The sequence below is a fragment of the Lathyrus oleraceus genome, chromosome 4, assembly GCF_024323335.1.
Source record: "Lathyrus oleraceus cultivar Zhongwan6 chromosome 4, CAAS_Psat_ZW6_1.0, whole genome shotgun sequence".
NCBI lineage: Eukaryota > Viridiplantae > Streptophyta > Magnoliopsida > Fabales > Fabaceae > Lathyrus > Lathyrus oleraceus.
In genome coordinates this window covers 25,651,470-25,674,807 of record NC_066582.1, presented here as the reverse complement: position 1 = coordinate 25,674,807, position 23,338 = coordinate 25,651,470, and the positions used below count along the sequence as shown (strand labels likewise).

Sequence of the window (23,338 nt, the reverse complement as noted above, 5' to 3'; positions counted from 1 at the left end):
ATTGTTATGCACGGTAAGTGTAAAAAGTTTTACACTGTCAATGCATCACAATCATCCGTTTGTATTATTTTTTAAATGTTTAAAATAAAAGTCAAACCTTTCAAATAAATCAATGATTGTGATTAGCTGATAGTGTAAAAGTTCTTTACACCGTCAGTGTATATCAATTAAATTCAATTTTAAATTACATCTACAAGACCGGCTCAATCCACTCAAACCCAATATTTTAAAGATATTTTTTATGTTATTGCATATTTAGACCTTTATTAAGTGTCATCATAATGGAGTATGCCTCTTTCATCTCTCTTAGTCATTAGATCATCATACATTAGTCATGTGTTTCATGTCAGACGGTTACAGTGATCTCCAGTATATAAGTGTGACTTTAAGTCACGTTGAAGTAAGATTCAACTCACATTTACAAAATTTCATCTCAATCTCATACTAACATGAGTGTTAAAGTAATGCCAACGAACATCTTTGATCATTAGTTCAAATCCTCCAAGACAACGTTATATCAGTTATTTCTCATGTCGACGAAGATTATCCCCTATAATAAGATTCACATGCTTCAACAACAATTCCTCAACTGTCACTTTAGAAAAATTGTCTTTCCCCACTTTAATTTCTAGTTCCTCCACCTCAGTCTTGTCTTCCTTCACCTCATGTTTCGGTTCCTCCTCCTTATATTTTGGTTCCTCCGTCAATATATTATTTTCAACACCTTAAGCCTTATCCGGTGCAATAAAACATGAGGTTTATTCGCATATAAGAGAACCATGAAAAGATTTCAACTGGGATTGAAACGCAAAATGATGTCTTGCAATTCGGTCACTCCTGAGCTAACCTGGTGGTCACTCCCGTCAATGTTGGTTCGCAACCGCCAAGAATTCTAAAACTATCAAGGAAGTCTCATTATCCTCCTTAGAATGATTATCCTTCTCCATTACATGACATTACTGGTGAAGGTAATAGTCACACACCACCTGCTAGTCATCGCCCAAGGAGACCTTTATTTCTCCACAGTCTATGGAGGAGACAATAGCATAATACCCCTAGATAGATTGTCACTCATCATTAACGAAATTGTTCCTAAAACGAATCACATAATGCGTCATCCAAAACAAATTAATTAATTTTTTAAGTACATTATATAATTAATATTTTTATTTATTTGTGATTTTTTAGTGTATGTGAAATAACTGTATATCTCTTTTTTCTGAAGGAAGATTGTATTGGTATATTTGTGAAGAGCCCAAAACAGGCGACATGGGATGAGAAATATTGTATCGCCTAAATTGCGTACTAATCACCCATTTATTATATTGGTCCCCCATTTCTCAATTACGTCTCTCATTTCCTAGTTAACTCGCTCGAAACATGGGAACATGGGAAATAACGTGTCTCATGTCTACAACGGTGAGGATAAGGAGTTAGGAGGGAAATTTTTCATGTTTTCCTAAATAATAGGGGATTAACAACCTCATTTCTCCGCTCCTAGAAGTAGGTGTTACTAGGGATTTGGGCTTCAGGCCCACTGTCTCTTTATAAATACCTCAACCTTGAGGTAGAAAGACAATCTCATTTTTTACATATATATCGCATATATAGAGTTTCTCACTCCCTACTTTAGCTAGCTATAAACCCTATAGCAAATTGTAAAAGCCTCTAACAATCATTAATAATTGGGTATTATCACGTATTGTATTTTAGCAAGTATAATTAGGGTCCACCGTGGGCCCGGTAAAACTAACTTGGGCCACAGTTGAAGTATTCAGTCAAATTGTTGTCCTCACATTCAACCTATGAAATTCAGTTCCTTAGGGGACAGATGTCGAACACGATATCCTAGACAACTGGTTCGACTTCTTATTCCAAAATCCACATAATTAACACAGTTTAACTTGTACAAGATGATGGAGCAGAAAGGCAATAAATAACACAATAATTGGTAACCTTGTTCGATGCAACAACACCTACGTCTTAAGGGTTGGCTTCTAACCCAAGAAAGGAAGTTCACTATTAGTAACTTAGTACAATTAGTCTTACAAGCAACAACAATCCATATGTTATTCAATGCCTCTTCCTAACACTACTCAATGACTTTCTATTTAGGTATCCCCCTAAATATGAGAACCCCTCTGACTTTCTTCTCAATGACACAATCCATGATTGGAGATTACAACTCAATAATCAATAGTGAATATTACCAATCAACTAGACAAGCCTACAACTATGTTAAGTTACTGAAACATAATGTGGTGTACATACAAAAATAATAAGGACTCAAAATTAAACCCTAACACTCTAATATCTTCAATGTATTGGTTGCTTTCCAATGTGGGATTTAAGCTCCTTATATAGCAAAAGTATTTTGGGCTTTTTCCTTGGACCTTTGATTTAATTTCGTCCAGAATCTTTGTATAATTTGTTGGATAAGATTAGTTCCTTAAATATCTCAATCAGAAAGATATGATTTGGTTTAATTCAGATTTAAATCATGTTTAAATCTGATTCGATCTTCACAACTTTCCAACAAGTCATATAATCATATTACTAAAAAAGTTAATAAAATCAAACTAAATGTTCAACAAAAAATTCATTCCAAAACATAGCAATCAGGCATGTTAAGCAAGGCTCAGTTGCCATACCCACATGTTGTCACATCGCGTCTAGCATGTATCCTTTCTGCACCAGAGAAACATCTTGAAGCAACTTGGCAAACTTGAACATTTCTCCATGTTATTGTTTTTCAAAATGTAGTCAATCCAAAAGGAACAACAATTTCCTCTTTTGGAAAATTATGGCAAAACAACTCTTCAAGATAAATAACACGCATTCAATTAAAATAAGTGACATTCAGCAGAACTATTGCATACAATTTCATCAACAACCGCATTCATCAGAGTTGTAGCACAACCGCCAAAAATCTGTAGCATTCATCACAGATACATGCCACATAAAATAATGCTCCAAAATCAACTAGACAGATATGCAATCATTCACAACTTATTCATACATGGCACTCAGTCAGCTCATAGTTAGTAGCATATAATCCTACCAACTAATAATTATCAGCATGCAATCATTGACATACTTAGTCATGCATACCAGAAATAGTTAGTATTTAATAATAGGATAATCAAAATACTACTAACTCAAAACCTCACTCTAAAAGAGCCAGATGTCATGCTTGATGCTCCAGCATGTGAGCACACCATTAGTACTTACCCATATGGTCAGTACTAAACAAATACATGTTGCCTCAACAACATCATATTGCTCCACCATTTTTGTCATAATTTGGCAAAGGGTTAGTACATCAAAATATCACATAGAGGTCAGTCATGCATGGGTTAGTATGTTAGCACATACACAGATAAAACATGAGTAGAACAAACAGAACAACATCCAGAGATGCACAAGTATTAGATTTTTTATTGCACATAAGTTCAAAGAGGCTCTATAGCCTTTAATCCAAAACATAACCAAAAAATGCCGAAATACAAGGCTCAAACAAACTAATCAAGATCATGTAAAAGAGAATGGTATTCACTCTTCATGCCTAATTGAATCCATGAACTTATCCCAGACTTCATCTAACTCAGAGTAACTTGTGTCCATCAACTCTTCAATAATATCTTATATCTTTCTTATCTTCTCAAGGTTCAAATTTGTGATCATTATCTTCTTAGTGCCAATTGTTCCACCCAAAGTTTCAACAATGGTGATGTTATTCCTATCATCTCTAACTTCATTTGCCTTATTTAACCAATACTCCAACATTCTTAGGAACCTCAATTTCTTTGACAGGTACGCTCCCACTAGATTTCTTAAAGGAATCATCAGAATTTTGATTCATGTTGTAAGAAAGAGCTTTAATGATCTGAGAGTAGGATAAGGCAAGATGTCTATTTTTCTTGCTTGTAAAGACAGGTCAGTTATACCATACTTGATATAAAAGAATCTGCATTTTTTTTCGTGCCAAAGTGGTCTTAGGGGATAGAAACGATTTTTCTCTTTTGGCACAACTCCCTAGCATTAATTGATATAGTCCCTTACATATGCAAATATGAAGGACACATGTTAGTTCTTCAAATTGATTTCCATCCAAAGCTTTAGAGAAAATGTCTCTGTCCAATGTCATGACATTTTGTCCCACATTATACTTCTTCAATATTTGCTTCATCTAGAGCAATTGCTTACCACTGCTCTATGTATGAGTGTATTCATCTTCATCAAAAGATAAGGTTACACTACTTTTATCCTTGTTTGCCCAAGATATTATGTTGTTGACAAAAGGGAAACATCCATCATATGTACTCTTTATATCAACTACATTATCACTAGTGTAACTTATCATGAGGTTCTCCTTGTTTGTCACATAAACTTCCTCCAACAGTTGTACCACTTCTTCAAATGTCAAAACTTCTTTTGACAACTTCCTTTCAAGGCATATCCTTTTATAAGACCAACACATCCCATTCAACACTTTGTCATTCATCCTTTTCTGAATGTTGAACACGACGACCAAGGCATTGGCTACAACATCTCTCTTTGATATTAACATTCTAGTTTCTTCACAGATACCAATAACAGCTTTCTCGTCCTTCCTTTGAGTTAGGAACTCTGTGACCACTATGTTACTCAATATGTCTGGTGCATCTTCAAAAACGTCTTCCTTATCATCTTTGTGCATTTGGTTATTGCACTTCCATAACTCATATTGAGTTTATTTAGCCCTAGATCTGATGGTCACTCTATTATGAGTGTCGCAGGTTGTGTTCATTGCTTCAGCAAAAAAGTAGTGAGGAAGTTTCTTGGCATGTAACATAACTTTGGGTGAATCTTGCAGAGTTTTATTATTCCTTTCCACCTCCCCATTTTTCTAAGGAGTGATAGGAGCTGAGAACTCATGACCAATACCTTCTGAAGCACAGTACTCAAAGAATTTTGAGTTTTCAAACTTTGTCTCATGGTCACTTATGATTTTTACTATCCCAATCCCTTTTTCTCTTTGAAGAAGTTGACATAGCTATTTGAACACCTCGAATGTGTCTGCTTTTTCTTAATGAACATTACCCAAGTGTACCTTGAGAAGTCACACACACACACACAAAAACATGCATTTTCCCTCATAGACTTTCTACTTACATAAGTCTCATCAAGTCCATATGCAATAGTTCACGAACCTTTGTGGTGGCAATATGTTGGAGCTTCTTATGAGGCTTCTTGGTCTCCTTTCCTATTTTTTACTCTCCACAAACTTTTCCTTCTTCAATCTTGATATTAGGCAATCCCTTTATAGCTTCTTCAAAAACAATCTTCTTCATGCTCTTGAGATTGAGGTGACCAATTTTTTGGTGTCAAAGCTTAGTATCATCAATTTTTGACATCAGACATGTATAAGAGTTTTCTCTGATCTAAGATATCCATAAATAGAAATTTTCTTTGGACCTTGAGCCTTTCATAACCATTTCTTGCCCTTGGTTAGAAACAACACATTCTGATTTGTTGAAACTCACTTTAAGACCTTGATCACATAGTTGACTTATATTGGTCAACACATTCTGATTAGAGAGATTGGAATTGATGAAAGGAGAAGAAGATGAAACGGGAATCAAAGTGCGTGGTGGAATTGGAGGTCTCTCCGGAAGAACGGTGGTCAGAGAAGCATAAATGAGATTCTCAATCTCGTCGATGTCAAATTGGGAAGATGCGTGAAGGGGGATGGTGCCACTGTGTGACATTTTTCACTCTTCGTGATGCAACAAACTCGATAAGCTTCTCTCACTATATTACTTTTCCTCTCAACTTAATTTACCTTCTTAAACAAAAATTATTTTGGTCGGTGTAAATTGTAACACCCGAGGTCGGAGAGACCGAAGAGTGGTTACATGTAACATCTGAGGGCGATAGGAGTGGTTGTTGATGCATGAGGCATGACAATGAGACACTCCTAGCAGCTTCTAGGGGAAAACCGAATTCACATCGGAATGAGAGGGATCCTGAGGCTATGCAGGTATGAGACTGCATGGTTGAATGAAGGCTTATAAGGATTAATTTGTACTACCTATACCAATAAGATGCATCTTTTTTTTGGTAGCCTAACAGATAAGAACTTCATAGTTAAGCGTGTTTGATTTGGAGTAGTATTTGGATGGGTGACCTCCTAGGAAGTTTCTCAGGAAGCGTGTGAGTGAGGACAAAATATGCTGAAGAGACCCGTATTGGTTTGTGGGGTCAGTCGGTAATCCTAAAAGCAGTCTGGGGCGTTACAAATGGTATCAGAGTCATACCTCTCCCAGTACGATATGGTTCGGGGACGAACCAAGCGGAAGTTGGTGGGCGTGTAACATCCGAGGTTGGAGAGGCCGAAGAGTGGTTACATGTAACATCTGAGGGAGATATGAGTGGTTGTCGATGCATGAGGCATGACAATGAGACACTCCTAGCAGTTTTTAGGGGAAAAACTGAATTCACATCGGAATGAGAGGGATCCTGAGGCTATGCAGGTATGAGACTGCATGGTTGAATGAAGGCTTGTAAGGATTAATTGGTACTACCTATACCAACAAGATGCATCTTCTTTTCGGTAGCCTAACAGATAAGAACCTCATAGTTAAGCGTGCTTGACTTGGAGTAGTATTTGGATGGGTGACCTCCTAGAAAGTTTCTCGGGAAGCGTGTGAGTGAGGACAAAATATGCTGAAGAGACCCGTGTTGGTTTATGGGGTCAGTCGGTAATCCTGAAAGCAGACTGAGGCGTTACATAAATTACTTTACAAGAAATGTTTTGTCTGTACTCTTTTTTAGTCTTTTTATTAAGAAAATAATAAAATTATTTTTTAGATACATTAACAACTAGAATTCATTTATAATCTTATTTAATTTAATTTAATATACTGAAAATATCATAGTAAATATGAATTATTTAATGCAAAAGGGGTATATATAATAAGATTTATAAATTTTAAATTATATGTCATTTTTTTCTATATCAATAATATTTTTGGTTAGTCGCCTACAAGATCGGCTCAATTCACACAAACTCAACATCTTTAAGGTACTTTTTAAGTTGTTGCATATTTATACCAAGTGTCATCATAATGGAGTATGTCACTTTCATCTCTCTGAGTCAATTGATTACCATACAGTGGTCTTATGTGCTTCATGTTAGACAACCTAAAGACAATTACAACGATCTATTGTATATAACTATGACTTTGAGTCACGCTTAAGTACGATTCAACTTAGATTTACAAAATTTCATCTCAATCTTATACTAACTTGAGTGTCGAGGTAATGTCAACGAACATCTTTGATCATTAGTTCAAATCCTTCAAGACGGCGCTATATCAGTTATTTCTTATGTCGATGAAGATTATCCCCCTACAATAAGATCCATATGCTTCAACAACAATTCCTCAACTGTCACTTTAAAAAAAAAATCTTTCCCCACTTTAATCTCTTGTTCCTCCACCTATGTATTGCCTTCTTTCACCTCATGTTTCGGTTCCTCTTCCTTATATTTTGGTTCCTCCGTAAATATATTAGTTTCAACACCCCTGAGCCTTATCTAGTGCAACAAACACGAACGGGCTTTTATTGAACATTTTAAATTTACATAATCAATAAAATGCGAGGTTCGTTCACATAGAAGAGAACCATGAAAATATTTCAATTGAGATTGAAACGCAAATCGAGGTCTTGCAATGAGGCCACTCCTGAGCTAACTTAGTGGTCACTCTCGGCAATGTTGGTTCAACTTCCAAGAATTCTAAAACTACAAAGGAAGTCTCATTCTCCTCCTCTGAGTGGTTATCCTTTTCCACTACATGACATTGGTGGGGGAGGTAGTAGTCATACACTGCTAGAAGGAATTCATATTCAGTAGTAATATATTAGTTTTGTTAAGCTTAACCTAGCTAGTGTAGGTTAGCACTTTTGCCTACGTGACATTATTGTTGTGTATATATAAATAGTGTAACTGTTAATAGTTAGTAGTGCAATGTACTAAGTGTGTGCATTGTGTACAGTGAGTGTGTGCGTAACCACTTTTTGTAACTGTTTTGTAAAAGTAGTGGAAGTTTGTTATTCTCTATCTTCTCTCTCTTCTTACATCTTCATCTTCTTCACCTTGTGCACTAGCAATTGGTATCTAGAGCTCTGGTTCAGATCCACGGGAAAACACTGGGAAACACGAGCGAACGGTGAGGTATTGTGTGATTAATTGTGTTTCTTGAATTCGTGTTGAATTTCTAATCGAAATCGTAACAGAATCACATTTCTTGATTATGCGGGATTGGGAAACACTAGTGTTTGGTGAGATCTGAGTGATTTGTACAAGGTTGAAGATGAACGAAAATGGTAATCTGAGTACTAAGCTTCCAGTATTCGATGGCAGGAACTCGGGTCAGTGGATGACTCAGATGCATGTGTTGTTTGATGCTTAAGATGTTCTTGATCTCGTCAACAACGATTACGTTCCGGTTGCACTTCCATAAAATGCAACGGATGCGTAGAGGAATGTTCAGCGTGATCTAAGAAAGAAGGATCATAAGGCGTTGTTCTACATCCATCAGTGTGTGGATGCAAACGTGTTTGAGAAATTCGTTGATTCGGCGACGACGAAGACTGCATGGAACACACTGGTACGGTGCTACGCCGGTGATGCATCAGTGAAGAAGGTGAAGCTTAAGTCTCTACGTAAGCAGTATCAGAATCTCAACATAAAGAACAATGAGAATGTACCTAACTACATCTCCAGAGTAATTCTTATCACAAATAAGGTGAAGTCTTTTGGAGAAACTCTCTCTGAAGAAAGTATCATTGAGAAGGTACTTAGGTGTATTACTCCTTAGTTTGATTACATTGTGGTAGCAATTGAACATTCTAAGGATCTTAGCACCATGAGAATTGAAGAGTTGCAAAGCAGTCTAGAGGCACAAGAGTTGTGTCTGAAAGATAGAAACTATGAAATGGAGATAAAGCAACATACATTAGATCGATCGCCCATTTCTTTATTACGTCGTCCACTTCCTAGTTAACTCGCTCGAAGAGTGGGGACGAGGAAAATGACGTATCCCAAATCTACAACGGTGCAGAGAAAGAGTCCAGTGGGAATTTGATCACGCTCTCCTTAATAATGAGGGATTAATTATCTTATTTCTCCGCTCCTATAAGTGGTTGTTACTTCTGAGGATCTGAGATCCAAATCGAGAGGCTATTTATAAATACCTCAATCTGAAGTAGAAAGACAATCTCATTTTTTATAAAGATATCGCATAGTCAGAGTTTCTCACTCCCTGCGTGAGCTAGTTCTAAATCTTATAATAAACTCTAAAAAGTAACCACTCTTAATTATTAAAGATTGTCATGTTATGTATTGTATTTTTAACAAGTACAAAATTGTATACCTCTTTATAATATATTCTTTTATAATTGGTTCAAAAACTAATTTATATTGAGTTGATGATTGATTTATAGTGAAAAATTAATTGATTAAAATTAAAATATTTAACCAATTTACAATATAAATATAAAAGAATACGAAAATACATGTAATTATTAACATATTTGATTTTATGTATAAAAGTACTAGCATTCATGGTCAACCGATAATATCAGTTAAACCAATAACTTTAATTGAAAGACTTTGTTATCTCGTGTAAGTAAACCATCCTCCATCTATTTGTTGGTAGAATTTGTGCGAAATGTCACGGGTATATTAATTGATTGATGGTCATGTATTGGATGATGAATGCAATGGTGTAGAACAACCCTTTTATCCCTTAGAAAAGTGATAAAAGTGAAGATGTTGCATTGAGTAGAGTTTTAACTTGAATTAGTGGCTGGTTATTCTCTCCTAATCAATGGGTAACCAATTGGAAAAAAATAGAAAAATATTTTTATAAAATTATGTCTAAGTATTGGGAAATTCAGAATTACAATAAATGCAAAATGGAATATGCCCCAACAATGTGTGCAAAAGGCACCAGCCTTTGGAAGGCTGGAACTTGGACAATTGTTGAATTTAATATCAAACTCATTCAGAATTTGTGTTTTACCATCTTCATCCAAGAATAATTGTAGGATGATGTAGTGAAGGCAGGTTTGGCGTAACAATAAAAACTTCATAGCACAAGTTTTTTTTTACTTTTATGAACACAAGTTGAATTGCATAAAATATGAGAAGTCTTGTCTATTACAAATAGACTGTTATTAATCAAACTGGCCCTTTACTAAACATCAATATCTAAAATGTTAACTCAAGAATTAGTAATACAAACATTGAATTTATTCATACACCATATGAATCCATCTCCAACATCTCATTTATTCTTATTCATACTGCATTCTTAGTATAAAACACCCAAATTGCAACCATTAAACTGTTATATGTATTATTCTGTAGACGAGGTGCTGGTGAAATAGAATGATAAGCCACAGTTAGGTATGTTACTCAATGAAATTAGACATCACACATCCACATCTAAATGAATACAATTTGGCCCCAAAATCATAGGCCAGATATTGAATGGCACTGCGATAAATCGGCTACAAAATTAGTCATTATGTAAGTTTTCAAAACAGTATCTCTTTCCCCCCTGCTGCTTTAGAAAAATGCACAAATGATACTGATTCCTTTGGTTTACGTTATGATATATGATGGGGCTTAAAACATCCCACCAGGGGTAATAATGGCAACAATGTAAAATGATAGAATTGTGAAGTTAATAATTTGTTGAATAAGATTCAATTGGCAAACCGGTTTAAGGCTTGAGAGCGAGAGCAAGACCAAATTTGGCAGGTGAACCAAAGATCTTTGTGGAGTCATACTCAGCAGACAAGGTTATGAGTGAATTTGGCCTCCACGCTCGTTGGCACTGGAAGGCGGCTTTGCCATCATCACTGAATCGAGTCTTCAAAACTGTTTTTGGATCTATTGACTGTGAAGTCCCAATGGTAAATCTGTTCTCAGAGGAGGACAACCTGTGAACAAGTTCGGCAGCCACTGTTAATCCATCTGGGCGGTCCACATAATGAATGTACGATGCCTTCAGGGCCTCTCCTTTATCAGCCCTGCAAAAACAGTGAGTTGATGGTATTGTTATATGAAAGATTCTCTATCAAAGCAGATAAACACATTTCCTGAATCTTGCAGCTTTTGACAGCAATGACAACTTTCACAACTTTCACAAATGGTAAGCAAGAGTAAGACACTAACAAAAAGGAAAGGAAAATAATCTAATTGCAAAAATGCATGCGTTTTGTTTTATTTGATGAACTGTAGTTTTAACCAATTTAATATTCCAGAAATAAAGCCTATTAATACCCTCAAGTCTAGTGCACTGCAATTACTTCAGCTCAATTTTTAAGTAGCAACTCAGAAGTTTTAGGTTTCAGAGTCTTGGTTATTTCTGTTCCACTGTCTCGTTCTGCAATTGATTCCACTTCAATCTTCTTCATCCCTCGCGATTTCGCAAACTTCAAACCATACTACATGGCATAAGCTTCAGCAGTATGCGGGTCTCAAAATCAAGTTCTCTTCTCAGTCGCCGCTTGGGAAGGTAAAATGTAAAAGGGTCGTTGTCGTTCTTTTGTTCGAAGCACTCAACTTCATTTGCAAAATATCTAAGACATAGATCCAAAATTAACCGAGATTTCTCAGCTCTTTGATCGATTTAAGGCTGTGTTTCTCATAAACAACTTTGATTCGAGTTCCAATATCCTTTCCAAGCTTGAGGTAACTCTACAAAACCCTACTTTATTTGTCACCCTAGTTTCAATTCCCTACTTTAAAAAAAATATTTTTAAAATGAAAAAACATTCCAACACCACCCTTTTCTTCTCTCAACCATTGATGTAAAGTTCAACATGACCACAAGACAGAAAGCAGTTTTTGATTGTATGTAAGTTGCACATGCTCAGGACTTTCACCTTGTTATTCCTATTGATGGACTAGGTCAACATATGTCACTGGTGGAGTACCGTACTATTCTGAGATACCGCCTTATGATTCTCTTATTTCCTATTGATGAGTTTTGCCCTGTTTGTCGCAAGGCCTTTGGATACATTAAGGAAAAACGTGATTCATTGTAGGGAGCCTGAAAGCTTCAAATATCGACACGATCTAATTAGAGGTGTCTGATTTGATATATTTCGACGGGTCGGAGTATCTGCGAAGAAAGAGGTGTCTGTAAATTTCTTTATTGACCCATATGAGGGGATATCGACACTTAGGTCAGCAGATGTTCTGGTGTATAAATGGGTAGGAGAAAAACATGCATGTGGGGACTTGACAGGGATTTCTCCACCGGTGGGATTGAGGGATTAGAGCTTTTACTATGGCACAAACAGCCATCAAAGCCCGCTTCCAATAAAGCTGTCAAACATGAGACAGTGTATTCCGACAATCAATCTGCTTGCATACCATTTGTGTTTGACACTTTTGGTTTCCTAGCGCCAGAAGTAGTGGATTTTTTACAAAATCTAAATTATGCATAATAATAGAGCGCCATAACCCAAGGTGTTTGATAACTTAATCATTGAGCCCAAGTCACATACTAAGAACTTCTAAAAGGTTGTGGAACCCAGAGGAATAAGAGTTAGTTACGATTCTCCTTATTTTTAGGGAGGATATTTTGTTATAAAGGAGAGGGGAGGGATTAGATAATTCATTCATAGAGTTTGTTAAAAATTTGTTAGGAGAGAATTCTTTTTGGTTTAGGGGGCCTAGTTCTAGTTTATGAGTTCATAAAAGTCTGATTTACTTTCTCTTGTGCCATTTTCACCATTGTAGAGCCTTGAGCTCGCCACTTTCCAGTCAATAATATACAGTTTTTTTCTTGATTTTTTTAATTCTATCAATAGAATCAGAAAAATAAGAAAAGAAAATGTATATTATTGACCGGAAAGTGGTGAGTTCAATGCTCTACAAAAGTGAAAATGGCACAAGAAAAAATAAACTCTTAAACCAGAGAGAAATCTCTCCCAACTATTTTTTAACAAACTTTATGAATGAATTCTTTAATCTCTTCCCATCTCTTTTATAAGAGAATGTCCTTAAAAATAAGGAGAACTCTAACCAACTCTTATTCCTCGAGCTTCCACAACCAATGGATTATCACTTTGCCTCATTCCATACCTTTCCATCAGAGCTTGTTTCAGTTTCAACAAGTCAATTCAACTTTTGTTTCCCCAAGAGGTTAAACCAATGGATTCCATGCTCAATTTTGCCAATCGAACCTTCACCTCTTTTGAAATTCCTTGAACTTCGAAGTAAGTTTAAGCATGTGTGATCCATCCAATAAGATCGTCTTCGTTGAATTACGGCAATTCAATCTTCTTTACTACAATCTTGAATTCTGACATTGGTTCATTAATGGAAGATGAACATGGTGCGTCTGGTATGGGACAGTTCGGCAATTTTGTAAATTATGTCAACATGGTCTGGTATGGGACAGTTCAGCAATTTTGTAAATTATGTCAACATGTTATGACACAATTCTTCCATGCTTGTCATATAGATTCTTCAATCGTCGCCGTTCTCATCTCCAACGAATCTATACGATTTGTCATCTTTGGTGGCATTCGTGATCCTGATTCACTGGCTTTCCTTGTTTGAATCTGGTAGGTAAAACCAATGATAGAACCAAAAGAATCAAGAAAGAAACAGAATAGTATCGACAGGAAACTGGTGAGCTCAAGGCTTTACAATGATGAAAATGGCACAAGAGAACGTAAACCAGAGTTCCATGAACTCCTAAACCAGAGAGAATTCTCTCCTAAATGTTTTCTAACAAATTTTATGAATGAATTCTCTAATCTTTTATAACAAAATATCTTCCCTAAAAATAAGGAGAATTCTAACTAACTCTTATTCCTCTAGCTTCCACAACCTTTTAGAAGTTTTAAGTGTGTGACTTGGGCCCAATGATTGAGTCGTCAAACGCATTGGACTATGGTGATCTATCATATACAATATTGTATCTCCTAGATCAATGAATCCAATTTTTAAGATGATTGATTTTGCCATTCAAAGAGATATAACCGCGCAACTGATTGTCAGTTTGTCTTTTATCTTTGTATAAACTTAATAATAATAACATTAAGAAAATAAATGATAACCTAAAGCATGTTTAATCTATTCATTACTATCAAACATTAGGACAATAACAAATTCAATAATTATTTTAGGCAAAAAGATTTAAATCAAGTAAAATAGTAATTAGAACTTCATTTTATTTTCTAAAATTCTAAAATTATTAAGTATTAAAATTTAGACAAAATTACACCAGAGGTCCTTTAAGTGATTTTTTTGTAACAGGTTAGTTCTTTAAGTTTTTTTTGTAACATGTCCTTTAAATTACAAAACATGTGCGCCGTTATCCTTTTTTAACAGAGTGAATATGCTAATTTTGGATGCACTTATTGAGTGGTATGAAAATGACGAAGTGCAACCAAAAATACAACAGTCACATATTCCTAAATGTTCAAAATGTGAGAAAAATGACGTAGAAATCACCCTAAGGCTTTGTTTGGATTGATGGAATCGGATGGAGCGGAGCGGAATGAGATGGAGTGGAATGATATTCCATTATTTGGATCATTTAAAATGCGATGGAGCGGAATGGAGTGGTATGGATTTCATTCCATTCTATCACTTACCACCATATTTCTTCCTCTCCAATTTGGACGGAATGAACAACTTGCCTTATTCCGTTCTAAAATTTCCAAACAATGGAATGAGGCATTCGTTCCACTCCACTCCACTCCGTTCATTTTATGATATCCAAACATAGCCTAAAGGACCAAGTTGTTACAAAACAACTTAAAGAACGAACATGTTACAAAACAACTTAAAGAACCAACATGTTACAAAAAAAATAACTTAAAGGACCACGGGTATAACTTTGCCTAAATTTTAGCTACCAGTGGATTGAAAGTCATGGAAAAAACATGATTTGGACGAAAGGCAATTTTTATTCGTTCTTTGTCATTAAAATATTTTGTTTAACAAGTAACAAATAACAAATCATGTTTTCAGAAGATGTAATGGTAGATCTAGCCATGCTTATAAGGTTCACAACATTGTTTAGTATTTCTGATAGGACTTCTCAGATTCAAGCATTTCTGATAGGACTTCTCAGATTCTAGTTGAAAATAGTATAACGCATGTTACTGAAACATTAAAATATATCAACATGTTATCATATGAACTATGATATAGAATAGAAGTGGGAAAGTTCGGTACCAACACTTACAGCATAAGTGTTGCAGAGAAATCTGGTTTATTGAAAGTAATCCCGGCATTATATTTTGAGAATGAAGCAGATGTTGTATTGAATCCAACTTCAGCACCCATAGAAACATCTTTGCTTCCAATTGCAGCTGAAAGCTCCAATTGAGGGGCTGGGTTCAGGCCAATACTGGAATCAATAGCTGCATGAGGATGAAGATACTGTACATCCAACTGACATAATATTCGACAGTCAGACGCATCATAAAAATGCCAAAGAAAATACATTGCAGACATCTTGCTATGCATATGAAAAGGATCTTTTGGAAGGAAGCAAAACCTCAACAACACCATGAGTTTGGGAAGGGTTAAAAATTGACAAATATAGGCGGTCACACACCATGACTGCAATGATTGTTTCATTAAGCTACTTCCATTTATCGTTGTTACCGTTATTAATTTATTGATAACTTTAATCACAAAGAGACAATCTATGATCCGTATCTCTTCATACACACAAAAAAACATCTTTCAAGTTTAACTTAATAATATGGTATGTTAGCCTATCAACTTGCAATTTCAAATTATATGCTAGTAACCTATTGTAGTCAAGTTAATCAACAATCACCAAATATATGCCAGCAACGATTTCAGCATAACTTAAGGAATGCAGCCCCTTCTATAACTAAGGAACTTATTTGAAAAGCTTCCGCGTTATTGCTAGTATGCATTAAATTGTAGGAGAGTAATGAAATTTATGAATCCACAAAGATAGAGAATTAAAGGTTTGGTAACACTAGGTATTTTTCGGAGCAAATATAAAACACCGTATACTTAAATTCAGTCTTATGAAGCATGCATTAACTAACATTAACACACATTGGGAAAGTTCGGATTTTACTCACCTTTCCTGACTTGTGATCTGGTATATTGAAGCTCAAAGCTACTTTTTTCCTATGGAAAACATCGTTCAAAGTCACTTTTGTAGATACCTGAGGAGGTAAATTACATAAACATCATAATGATTAAGAGATGGTAAAGACTAAAATGAAGTATCTTACTAAGTTGCTAACTATTGGATTCAGTTCAAATCACCATTCATAACTGAACCAGTTTTAATTTTTTTAAGTTTGAACTTTTGCATAAATGACTAATCAAAAGATTAAGAGAAGCAGTAGTACATATATTATCATATATAAAAGGAATAATATCTTATGGAGAAAAAAACTCTAGTTCTTACATTAGAGTATGTATCAACTTTCACATCCACTGTAACATTTCCATTCTTGTAAAGCGAATTTATGTCCCCAACAAAATACTGATCCTTCTTAAACCCTGTAGCTGTAAGGCCCTGCCAAATGGAAAAATGAATTTGAACTACATCAGTTTCAAGGACGGAATAAAAATTGCTCTCAGCTTCACAATACATTTCATACAATATAACAGTAATACAAGTTGCCAATTGCCACAAATATGTATGCTCTTTAGCACCCAGCCCCATAGGAATATATAAACAACCAATGCCGGTACAACTCTATATGGTGGGAGGGGATAGGTTTAGATAGTCAACACACATGATTAACTACTTAGAGATTTACAATACATGATGTCTCCCAATGCTTTAACATATCTGATATACTACCTTAAAAAGGATAAACAACAATTTCTTGTAAATATACATATTTCTATATGGTATCTCAGAGTTAACTCAATAATGCAGCCAATTATATTTGATATTTTGATTATAACAATAAAAACAGAGTAAAAGCTCGTATTTCAATGAATAAAATCTAACACACTTACGTGAATCATCAATTATGTATATTATATAAAATATATTCATTATTCATCCCTGTTTATTTTTCAGTTGAAAGTTTAAAGAGAAAATATAGACCAGTGGATTTGATTAAAAAAATTATCATTATAATATGCGCAAAAATAATCATGTTAATATTGCATGCACACACAGACAGAGAGAATCACTAACTTTAATGACGTTTTAGTTATTGAGCCCAAAAAAAATCCATTTCAATTATATGTTCAGTATATGTTATTGTGCGCGTGATTAGAACTATGGCATATTCAACAAAAAGGATTTATATTTACGCATCAACTACAATGAGAAACTGAACTCTCTACCGATAAGAAAAAGATATATAAATAATTATAGTAATTAAAGAACCGGGATAAGAATTACCAATCCACTGGAACTTGGAACCGACAGGGTAAACTTGTGGTTGAAGTTATAATCCTTGTACAAGAGGTCTGCAAGCATACCAAAAGATTCACAACTTATTACAATCAATATATTTTAGAAAACTTAGATGTGATGTGACTTAATAGGAAATATAAAGAAGCCAACATCCAAGTTAGCTAGCTTACATAGTTATAATATTCATACATCAGACCATGCCCTCAGAAGCCTGGTGTAACTAATACACAGGTACGGCGATACAATGAGAAAGTCTGCAATCTTGTAGGTTGATAAATTCTATTGGACTTGTACAAAGTATTTGGGTTAAGTGACATATCGATTGTGGCCAGCGGACATTGGCAGAAAGCCAAAGTTGTGAAAAATCCGCAGTGGTACATATTATATCAATGAGTTATTCGATATTCTAATGAGATAACCTATTAGAATCATGAAAGAGCAACAAGACATTGCTAAGGTGTGTATAAATAACAGTTGGTAACCTAGGGTATGGGTTCATATGAAAAACAGATGAAAATAAAACTGAATTCAAATGCATGATTACCTCTTGCTCTTTTGCCAATCTCAGAAAAAGGTGCTGGACCATTTGCCATAATGAATCAGAATGAAATGCACCAAACCCTGCAATAAATAGTCAAATTACATCACAATTGCAAATTTTATGGGAATAAACAAGATAAACGTATCAAAAACAGATTCGCAACGGATCTGAGTCCACTATGGAGAATACTACACTTTCAATTGCGCCAATTTAGCACATAATAGCAGAATCGCGGTGCGGAGTGGAGCTCTGATATGCTGCGACGCGATTCAATAACTAGTTGCAAAGGCGGCTACGGCGGCCGCAAAACGAGTTGGAATTGAATCCAAACAAAATAACTGGAAAAAAGACGAAAACATGGACAGAGTTTCTCACTGTTTGTGGCGGCGGACGAGCAGGTCCGGCGGCGTTTTCCGGAAGCTTTTTACGGCCAGTTAGGTTCAGTGCGAGTTTCTGATACAAGGTCAAAGTGGCAGGCGCTGCATATGGAGAGCCGTTCAGTTTTTGCTTCTTTTTTTTTTCACCGAGAGGTTTTGTTACTTTAGGGTTTTAACTTTTTAAATTATTTTTTATACAATCTTGATTTTATATTTTAAAGAGAAAATGTGTTTACTTTTGTCAATAGTTTGTCTTTTTATCTCAAAGATTTATGAAAGCTACAATTGAGGAGACTTTTCGATACGATGGAATACGGGGTGTATCTATAAGGTTAGTACTCTGACGTTAAAATCGGTATGTAAATGATGAAAGAGTATTCAAATTGTGTTTAAAACTTGTTGTTTGAAATGACATCATCCTATATATGTGGAAAGAAAAATATTTGTCTTGCTACTTTTCCGACATGGAATGCACTGTTGGATGTGTTGGAGGTATGCGTCTCCTACTTCCAAATCACTGAAAATCTGTTGGTCAGACGAATATCCAAGAAGCTTGATAGATACCTAATTTGAATCGAGACGTGACGTCTAGTGGTGGTCAGACTGAGGGGAGATATGATCGACTCGGAGTCGTTCGGGGAGTTCTTTTCTTATGGTGGTTAGACCTCTAGAAGTGTGATCGGATCGAGATGGATATGGTCAGTCTGAAACAGTTGCCCCCTCAAACCCTCGTGTTTCAAGAATAAGCGCGAGGATTTGAAGATTTTGAGATAGTGGTTCCTGGTCATACATTCTTTGCTTCAACTATTTTGTAACTTCATATGTCTTTAGAGAAGGGATTATGATCTTTTTAGGAAACTGAAATACGCAAGTATTACGTTAGATATAAGTGAAGGAGAATTGCCATCCAAGGCGCAACGGAATTTAAAAATTTCTCCATTTAGTGATCCTTACGAATGGGCATGATCAGTGATAGAATCGTTACCTCTTGTGGCGATCACGAACGTTGAACGATGACAACGTCTCTACTCAGTCCACACGAACGGATTCCTTCAATCACAGTGCTAGCTGTTATGAATGAAGGCTTTGAGTGAGAGAAAGAGAGATATGAAATTCCAACTCTTCAGTTGTGTTGTATTCCCATACAATGCTTCTGCACAAGAGTTCTATTTATAGAACCACTTGCGTGGGCTCAAGCCAAAAAGCCCACTTAAATGTATTTTGGCCTATATCTCATAATATGCCAAAATCACTTAAGTATTTGGTACCTTACCATACTTCGTATTCTACTTAAGTACACTGTACCTTACGATGTTTCTTAGTTGCTCTATCTCTCATCAATCCGTCCTTTGTGTGTGACCCTGTAGGTTTTCGCGACGTTGGCAATTATATTAAATCACGCATTTAACATAATAAACAGTGAGCGGTATCTAGCAACACATCACTGCTACCTAAGACACGAAAATGTCATGTGATCTGACAAAACCTCATGTGATAATAATTATGTGTATAATTACCCCTTTGCCCTTATGTCTATATTGAACACAAGGTATAGACTGTGTCATCCTTGTCCAGTTCAATATTGGGCCCATAGACATTTATCCTGTTACGCAGGATGGACAAATTTCATCTAGGACATTCATGTCCCTCAGCATGCTTTGTGGAGTACCCATCAACTGTCTTCATGGTTATCCAGTTACGGACAACGTTGGATCAGCAATAAAGCACTCAACTCTACATCTATGATCCATAATGGTTTCAGGTCGAAGAGTGGTATACACTATTATCACCATGAGAATAACTTATGACACTTTGCATAACTTTCTATATAGTATTCTCATAGCGGGTCAATCCGGTATAAATATTACTCCTAATATTCATACCTATGTTTAAGACTTGATAACTCTTTATCCATGATCCATGAGATGTGATCATCAGTCTACAAACATAATAGTCTTAATGCTTTAATGTTATCCCACTTCACACTAAAGCTCGACTACGGATACTTTAAGAATAGTGTCCTTATGTTTAATGTGCTCTCATGATTAAGTCACACTTAATACATTAAACGGACTATCTATTCCAGGGACTTTATTAATCAACCATAATAAAGAAAATGTATTTTATTATTAATAAATAATTCGATACAAGTACCAAAAGTATTGGCCTCTAGGGCTTACACCAACAATCTCCCACTAGCACTAGAGTCAATCAGGCATACCCCTTATGCCCATTGATCTAGTATGGCCATCATGCTTCTGCTGCGCAAGAGGCTTTGTCAATGGGTCAGCAATATTGTCAAGTGTAAGTACTCTACATATTTTCACATCTCCTCTATCTATTATCTCTCGAATGAGATGATAACGCCTAAGTATGTGTTTGGATCGTTGCTGAGATCTAGGCTCCTTAGCTTATGCGATAGCACCATTGTTATCACAATAGAGACCAATGGGATCCACAACGCTAGGGACTATGCCAAGTTCACTAATGAACTTCCTGATCCAAACAGCTTCCTTTGCTGCACTTGAGGCAGCAATATACTCGCCCTCGGTTGTAGAATCAGCAACTGTATCTTGCTTTGAACTTTTCCAACTCACAGCGCCACCGTTCAAGCAAAACACATAACCAGATTGCGATCTAAAGTCATCCTTATCTGTCTGGAAGCTAGCATCGGTGTAACCAATTACAGTTAATTCTTCCTGACCTCCATATATCAAGAATGAGTCCTTAGTCCTTCTCAAGTACTTAAGGATATTCTTGACAGCTACCCAATGGGCATCACCAGGATCAGATTGGTACCTACTCGTTGCACTTAAAGCATACGAGACATTTGGTCGAGTACATAACATGGCATACATGATAGATCCTATTGTAGATGCATATGGAATCTTATTCATGCGATCCCTTTCTTCCTTAGTTGAAGGGGATTGTGCTTTTGACAGACACATGCCATGTTGCATAGGTATGAATCCTTTCTTGGAATCATGCATATTAAAGCGTCTCAGCACTTTGTCTATGTATGTACTCTGACTTAGGCCAAGCAGTTTTCGTGATCTATCTCTATAGATTCTGATTCCTAATATATAGGCTGCTTCACCTAGGTCCTTCATAGAAAAGCATTTCCCCAACCAAGACTTTACTTGTTGCAGGGTAGGCACATCGTTTCCAATGAGTAATATGTCATCTACATATAACACCAGGAACACGATCATGCTCCCACTAACCTTCTTGTAGACACAAGGCTCATCTTCGTTCTTGATGAATCCATATTATTTTACCGTTTCATCAAAACGAAGATTCCAGCTTCTGGAAGCTTGCTTCAATCCATAAATTGATCTTTGTAGCTTACATATCTTTTGGGCTTCTTCTGGTATGTCAAATCCTTCAGGCTGTGTCATGTACACATCCTCAAGAAGATTTCCATTAAGGAAAGCAGTTTTGACATCCATCTGCCATATTTCATAATCATGATATACAGCGATAGCAAGTAAAATCCGAACAGATTTAAGCATTGCAACTGGTGAAAAGGTTTCATCATAGTCAACACCATGAATTTGTTTATATCCTTTTGCAACCAGTCTTGCTTTATAGGTATGTACCTTACCATCCATGTTAGTCTTCTTTTTGAAGACCCACTTGCATCCTACAGGATTAACTCCTATAGGAGGCTCTACCAAGGCCTAAACTTGGTTTGTGTACATGGAATATATTTCGGATTTCATGGCTTCTAGCCACTTCTCAGACTCGGGACCAGTTATGGCCTCTTGGTAGGTCACAGGCTCATCTTGATCCATGAGTAATACATCACCTTGATCTGTTATGAGATATCCATATCTCTCAGGTAGGTGACGTATCCTGCTTGACCTACGCTGGTCTTGTTCTACTTAAGTAGGTTGCTCTTCCACAACCACTTGTGTTTCTTGCTCTAATTCCTCCATAGGTGTATCGATGCTTTGTGATTCTTGAATTTCTTCAAGCTCTACTTTCCTCCCACTGGTTCCTTTGGAAATAAAATCCTTTTCTAGGAAAACTCCAGTTCGAGCGACAAACACTTTGCCCTCAGAAGGATTGTAGAAGTGATACCCTCTTGTTTCTTTAGGATACCCCACAAATAAGCATCTGTCAGATTTGGGCTCAAGCTTAGTTGAAATTTGTCGTTTCACATAAACTTCGCAACCCCAAATCTTCATGTAAGACATATGTGGTTTCTCACCACTCCATATCTCATATGGTGTCTTCTCAACCTTTTTGGATGGAACACGGTTAAGTGTGTAAGCTGTTGTCAACAGCGCGTGTCCCCAAAAGGAATTTGGAAGATCGGCGTGACTCATCATGGATCGGACCATGTCCAACAGGGTTCGATTTCTTCTTTCAGATACACCATTCCATTGGGGTGTTCCAGGAGGAGTGAGTTGGGATAGGATCCCACACTCTTTTAGATGGTCATCAAACTCTATGCTTAAATACTCACCACCTCGATCTGATCGAAGAGTTTTAATATTCTTACCTAGTTGGTTTTGTACTTCATTCTTGAATTCCTTGAACTTTTCAAAGGACTCTGATTTGTGTTTCATTAAATACACATAACCATATCTACTGAAATCATCAGTGAATGTGATGAAGTACTGAAAACCTCCTCTAGCTGGTATGTTCAGTGGTCCACATACATCAGTATGTATGAGGGCCAAAAGATCATTAGCTCTTTCACCTTTTCCTGTGAATGGAGACTTTGTCATCTTTCCAATTAAACAAGATCTGCATGTCTCATATGATTCATAATCAAAAGAGTCCAACAGTCCATTTTTATGGAGTTTGGAAATGTGTTTCTCATTTATGTGGCCTAATCGACAATGCCAAAGGTAAGTTGGATTTAACTCATTAGGTTTCATCCTTTTAGTATTAATGTTATAAACTGGCATTTCAAGATCAAGGACATATAATCCATTGTTCATTTGAGCAGTAGC

The 23,338-nt window shown here is 36.1% G+C and overlaps 1 protein-coding gene across 1 annotated transcript; it reads right to left on the bottom strand.

Annotated features, from left to right (window-relative positions):
* Nucleotides 1-10,500: 10,500 nt before the first annotated feature.
* LOC127138553 (mitochondrial outer membrane protein porin 6) lies at nucleotides 10,501-18,604 on the bottom strand. Its single transcript, XM_051065024.1, has 7 exons — nucleotides 18,373-18,604; nucleotides 18,001-18,077; nucleotides 17,442-17,509; nucleotides 16,485-16,595; nucleotides 16,150-16,236; nucleotides 15,270-15,478; nucleotides 10,501-11,085 (listed from the first exon to the last, which is right to left on the bottom strand). The coding sequence occupies exons 2-7, from the start codon at nucleotides 18,047-18,049 to the stop codon at nucleotides 10,776-10,778; spliced, it is 834 nt and encodes a 277-aa protein (XP_050920981.1). The 5' UTR covers nucleotides 18,050-18,077; nucleotides 18,373-18,604; the 3' UTR covers nucleotides 10,501-10,775.
* Nucleotides 18,605-23,338: the final 4,734 nt, after the last annotated feature.

Excerpts from the sequence above, each read along its gene's own strand:
- LOC127138553 (XM_051065024.1), bottom strand. The coding sequence starts at position 18,049 with ATGGCAAATGGTCCAGCACCTTTTTCTGAGATTGGCAAAAGAGCAAGA. Across the intron at positions 16,596-17,441 it reads TTCCAAGTTCCAGTGGATTG|GGCCTTACAGCTACAGGGTT; the intron begins GTAATTCTTATC and ends TCCATTTGGCAG. Across the intron at positions 11,086-15,269 it reads TTCTCTGCAACACTTATGCT|GGCTGATAAAGGAGAGGCCC; the intron begins GTAAGTGTTGGT and ends CTGTTTTTGCAG.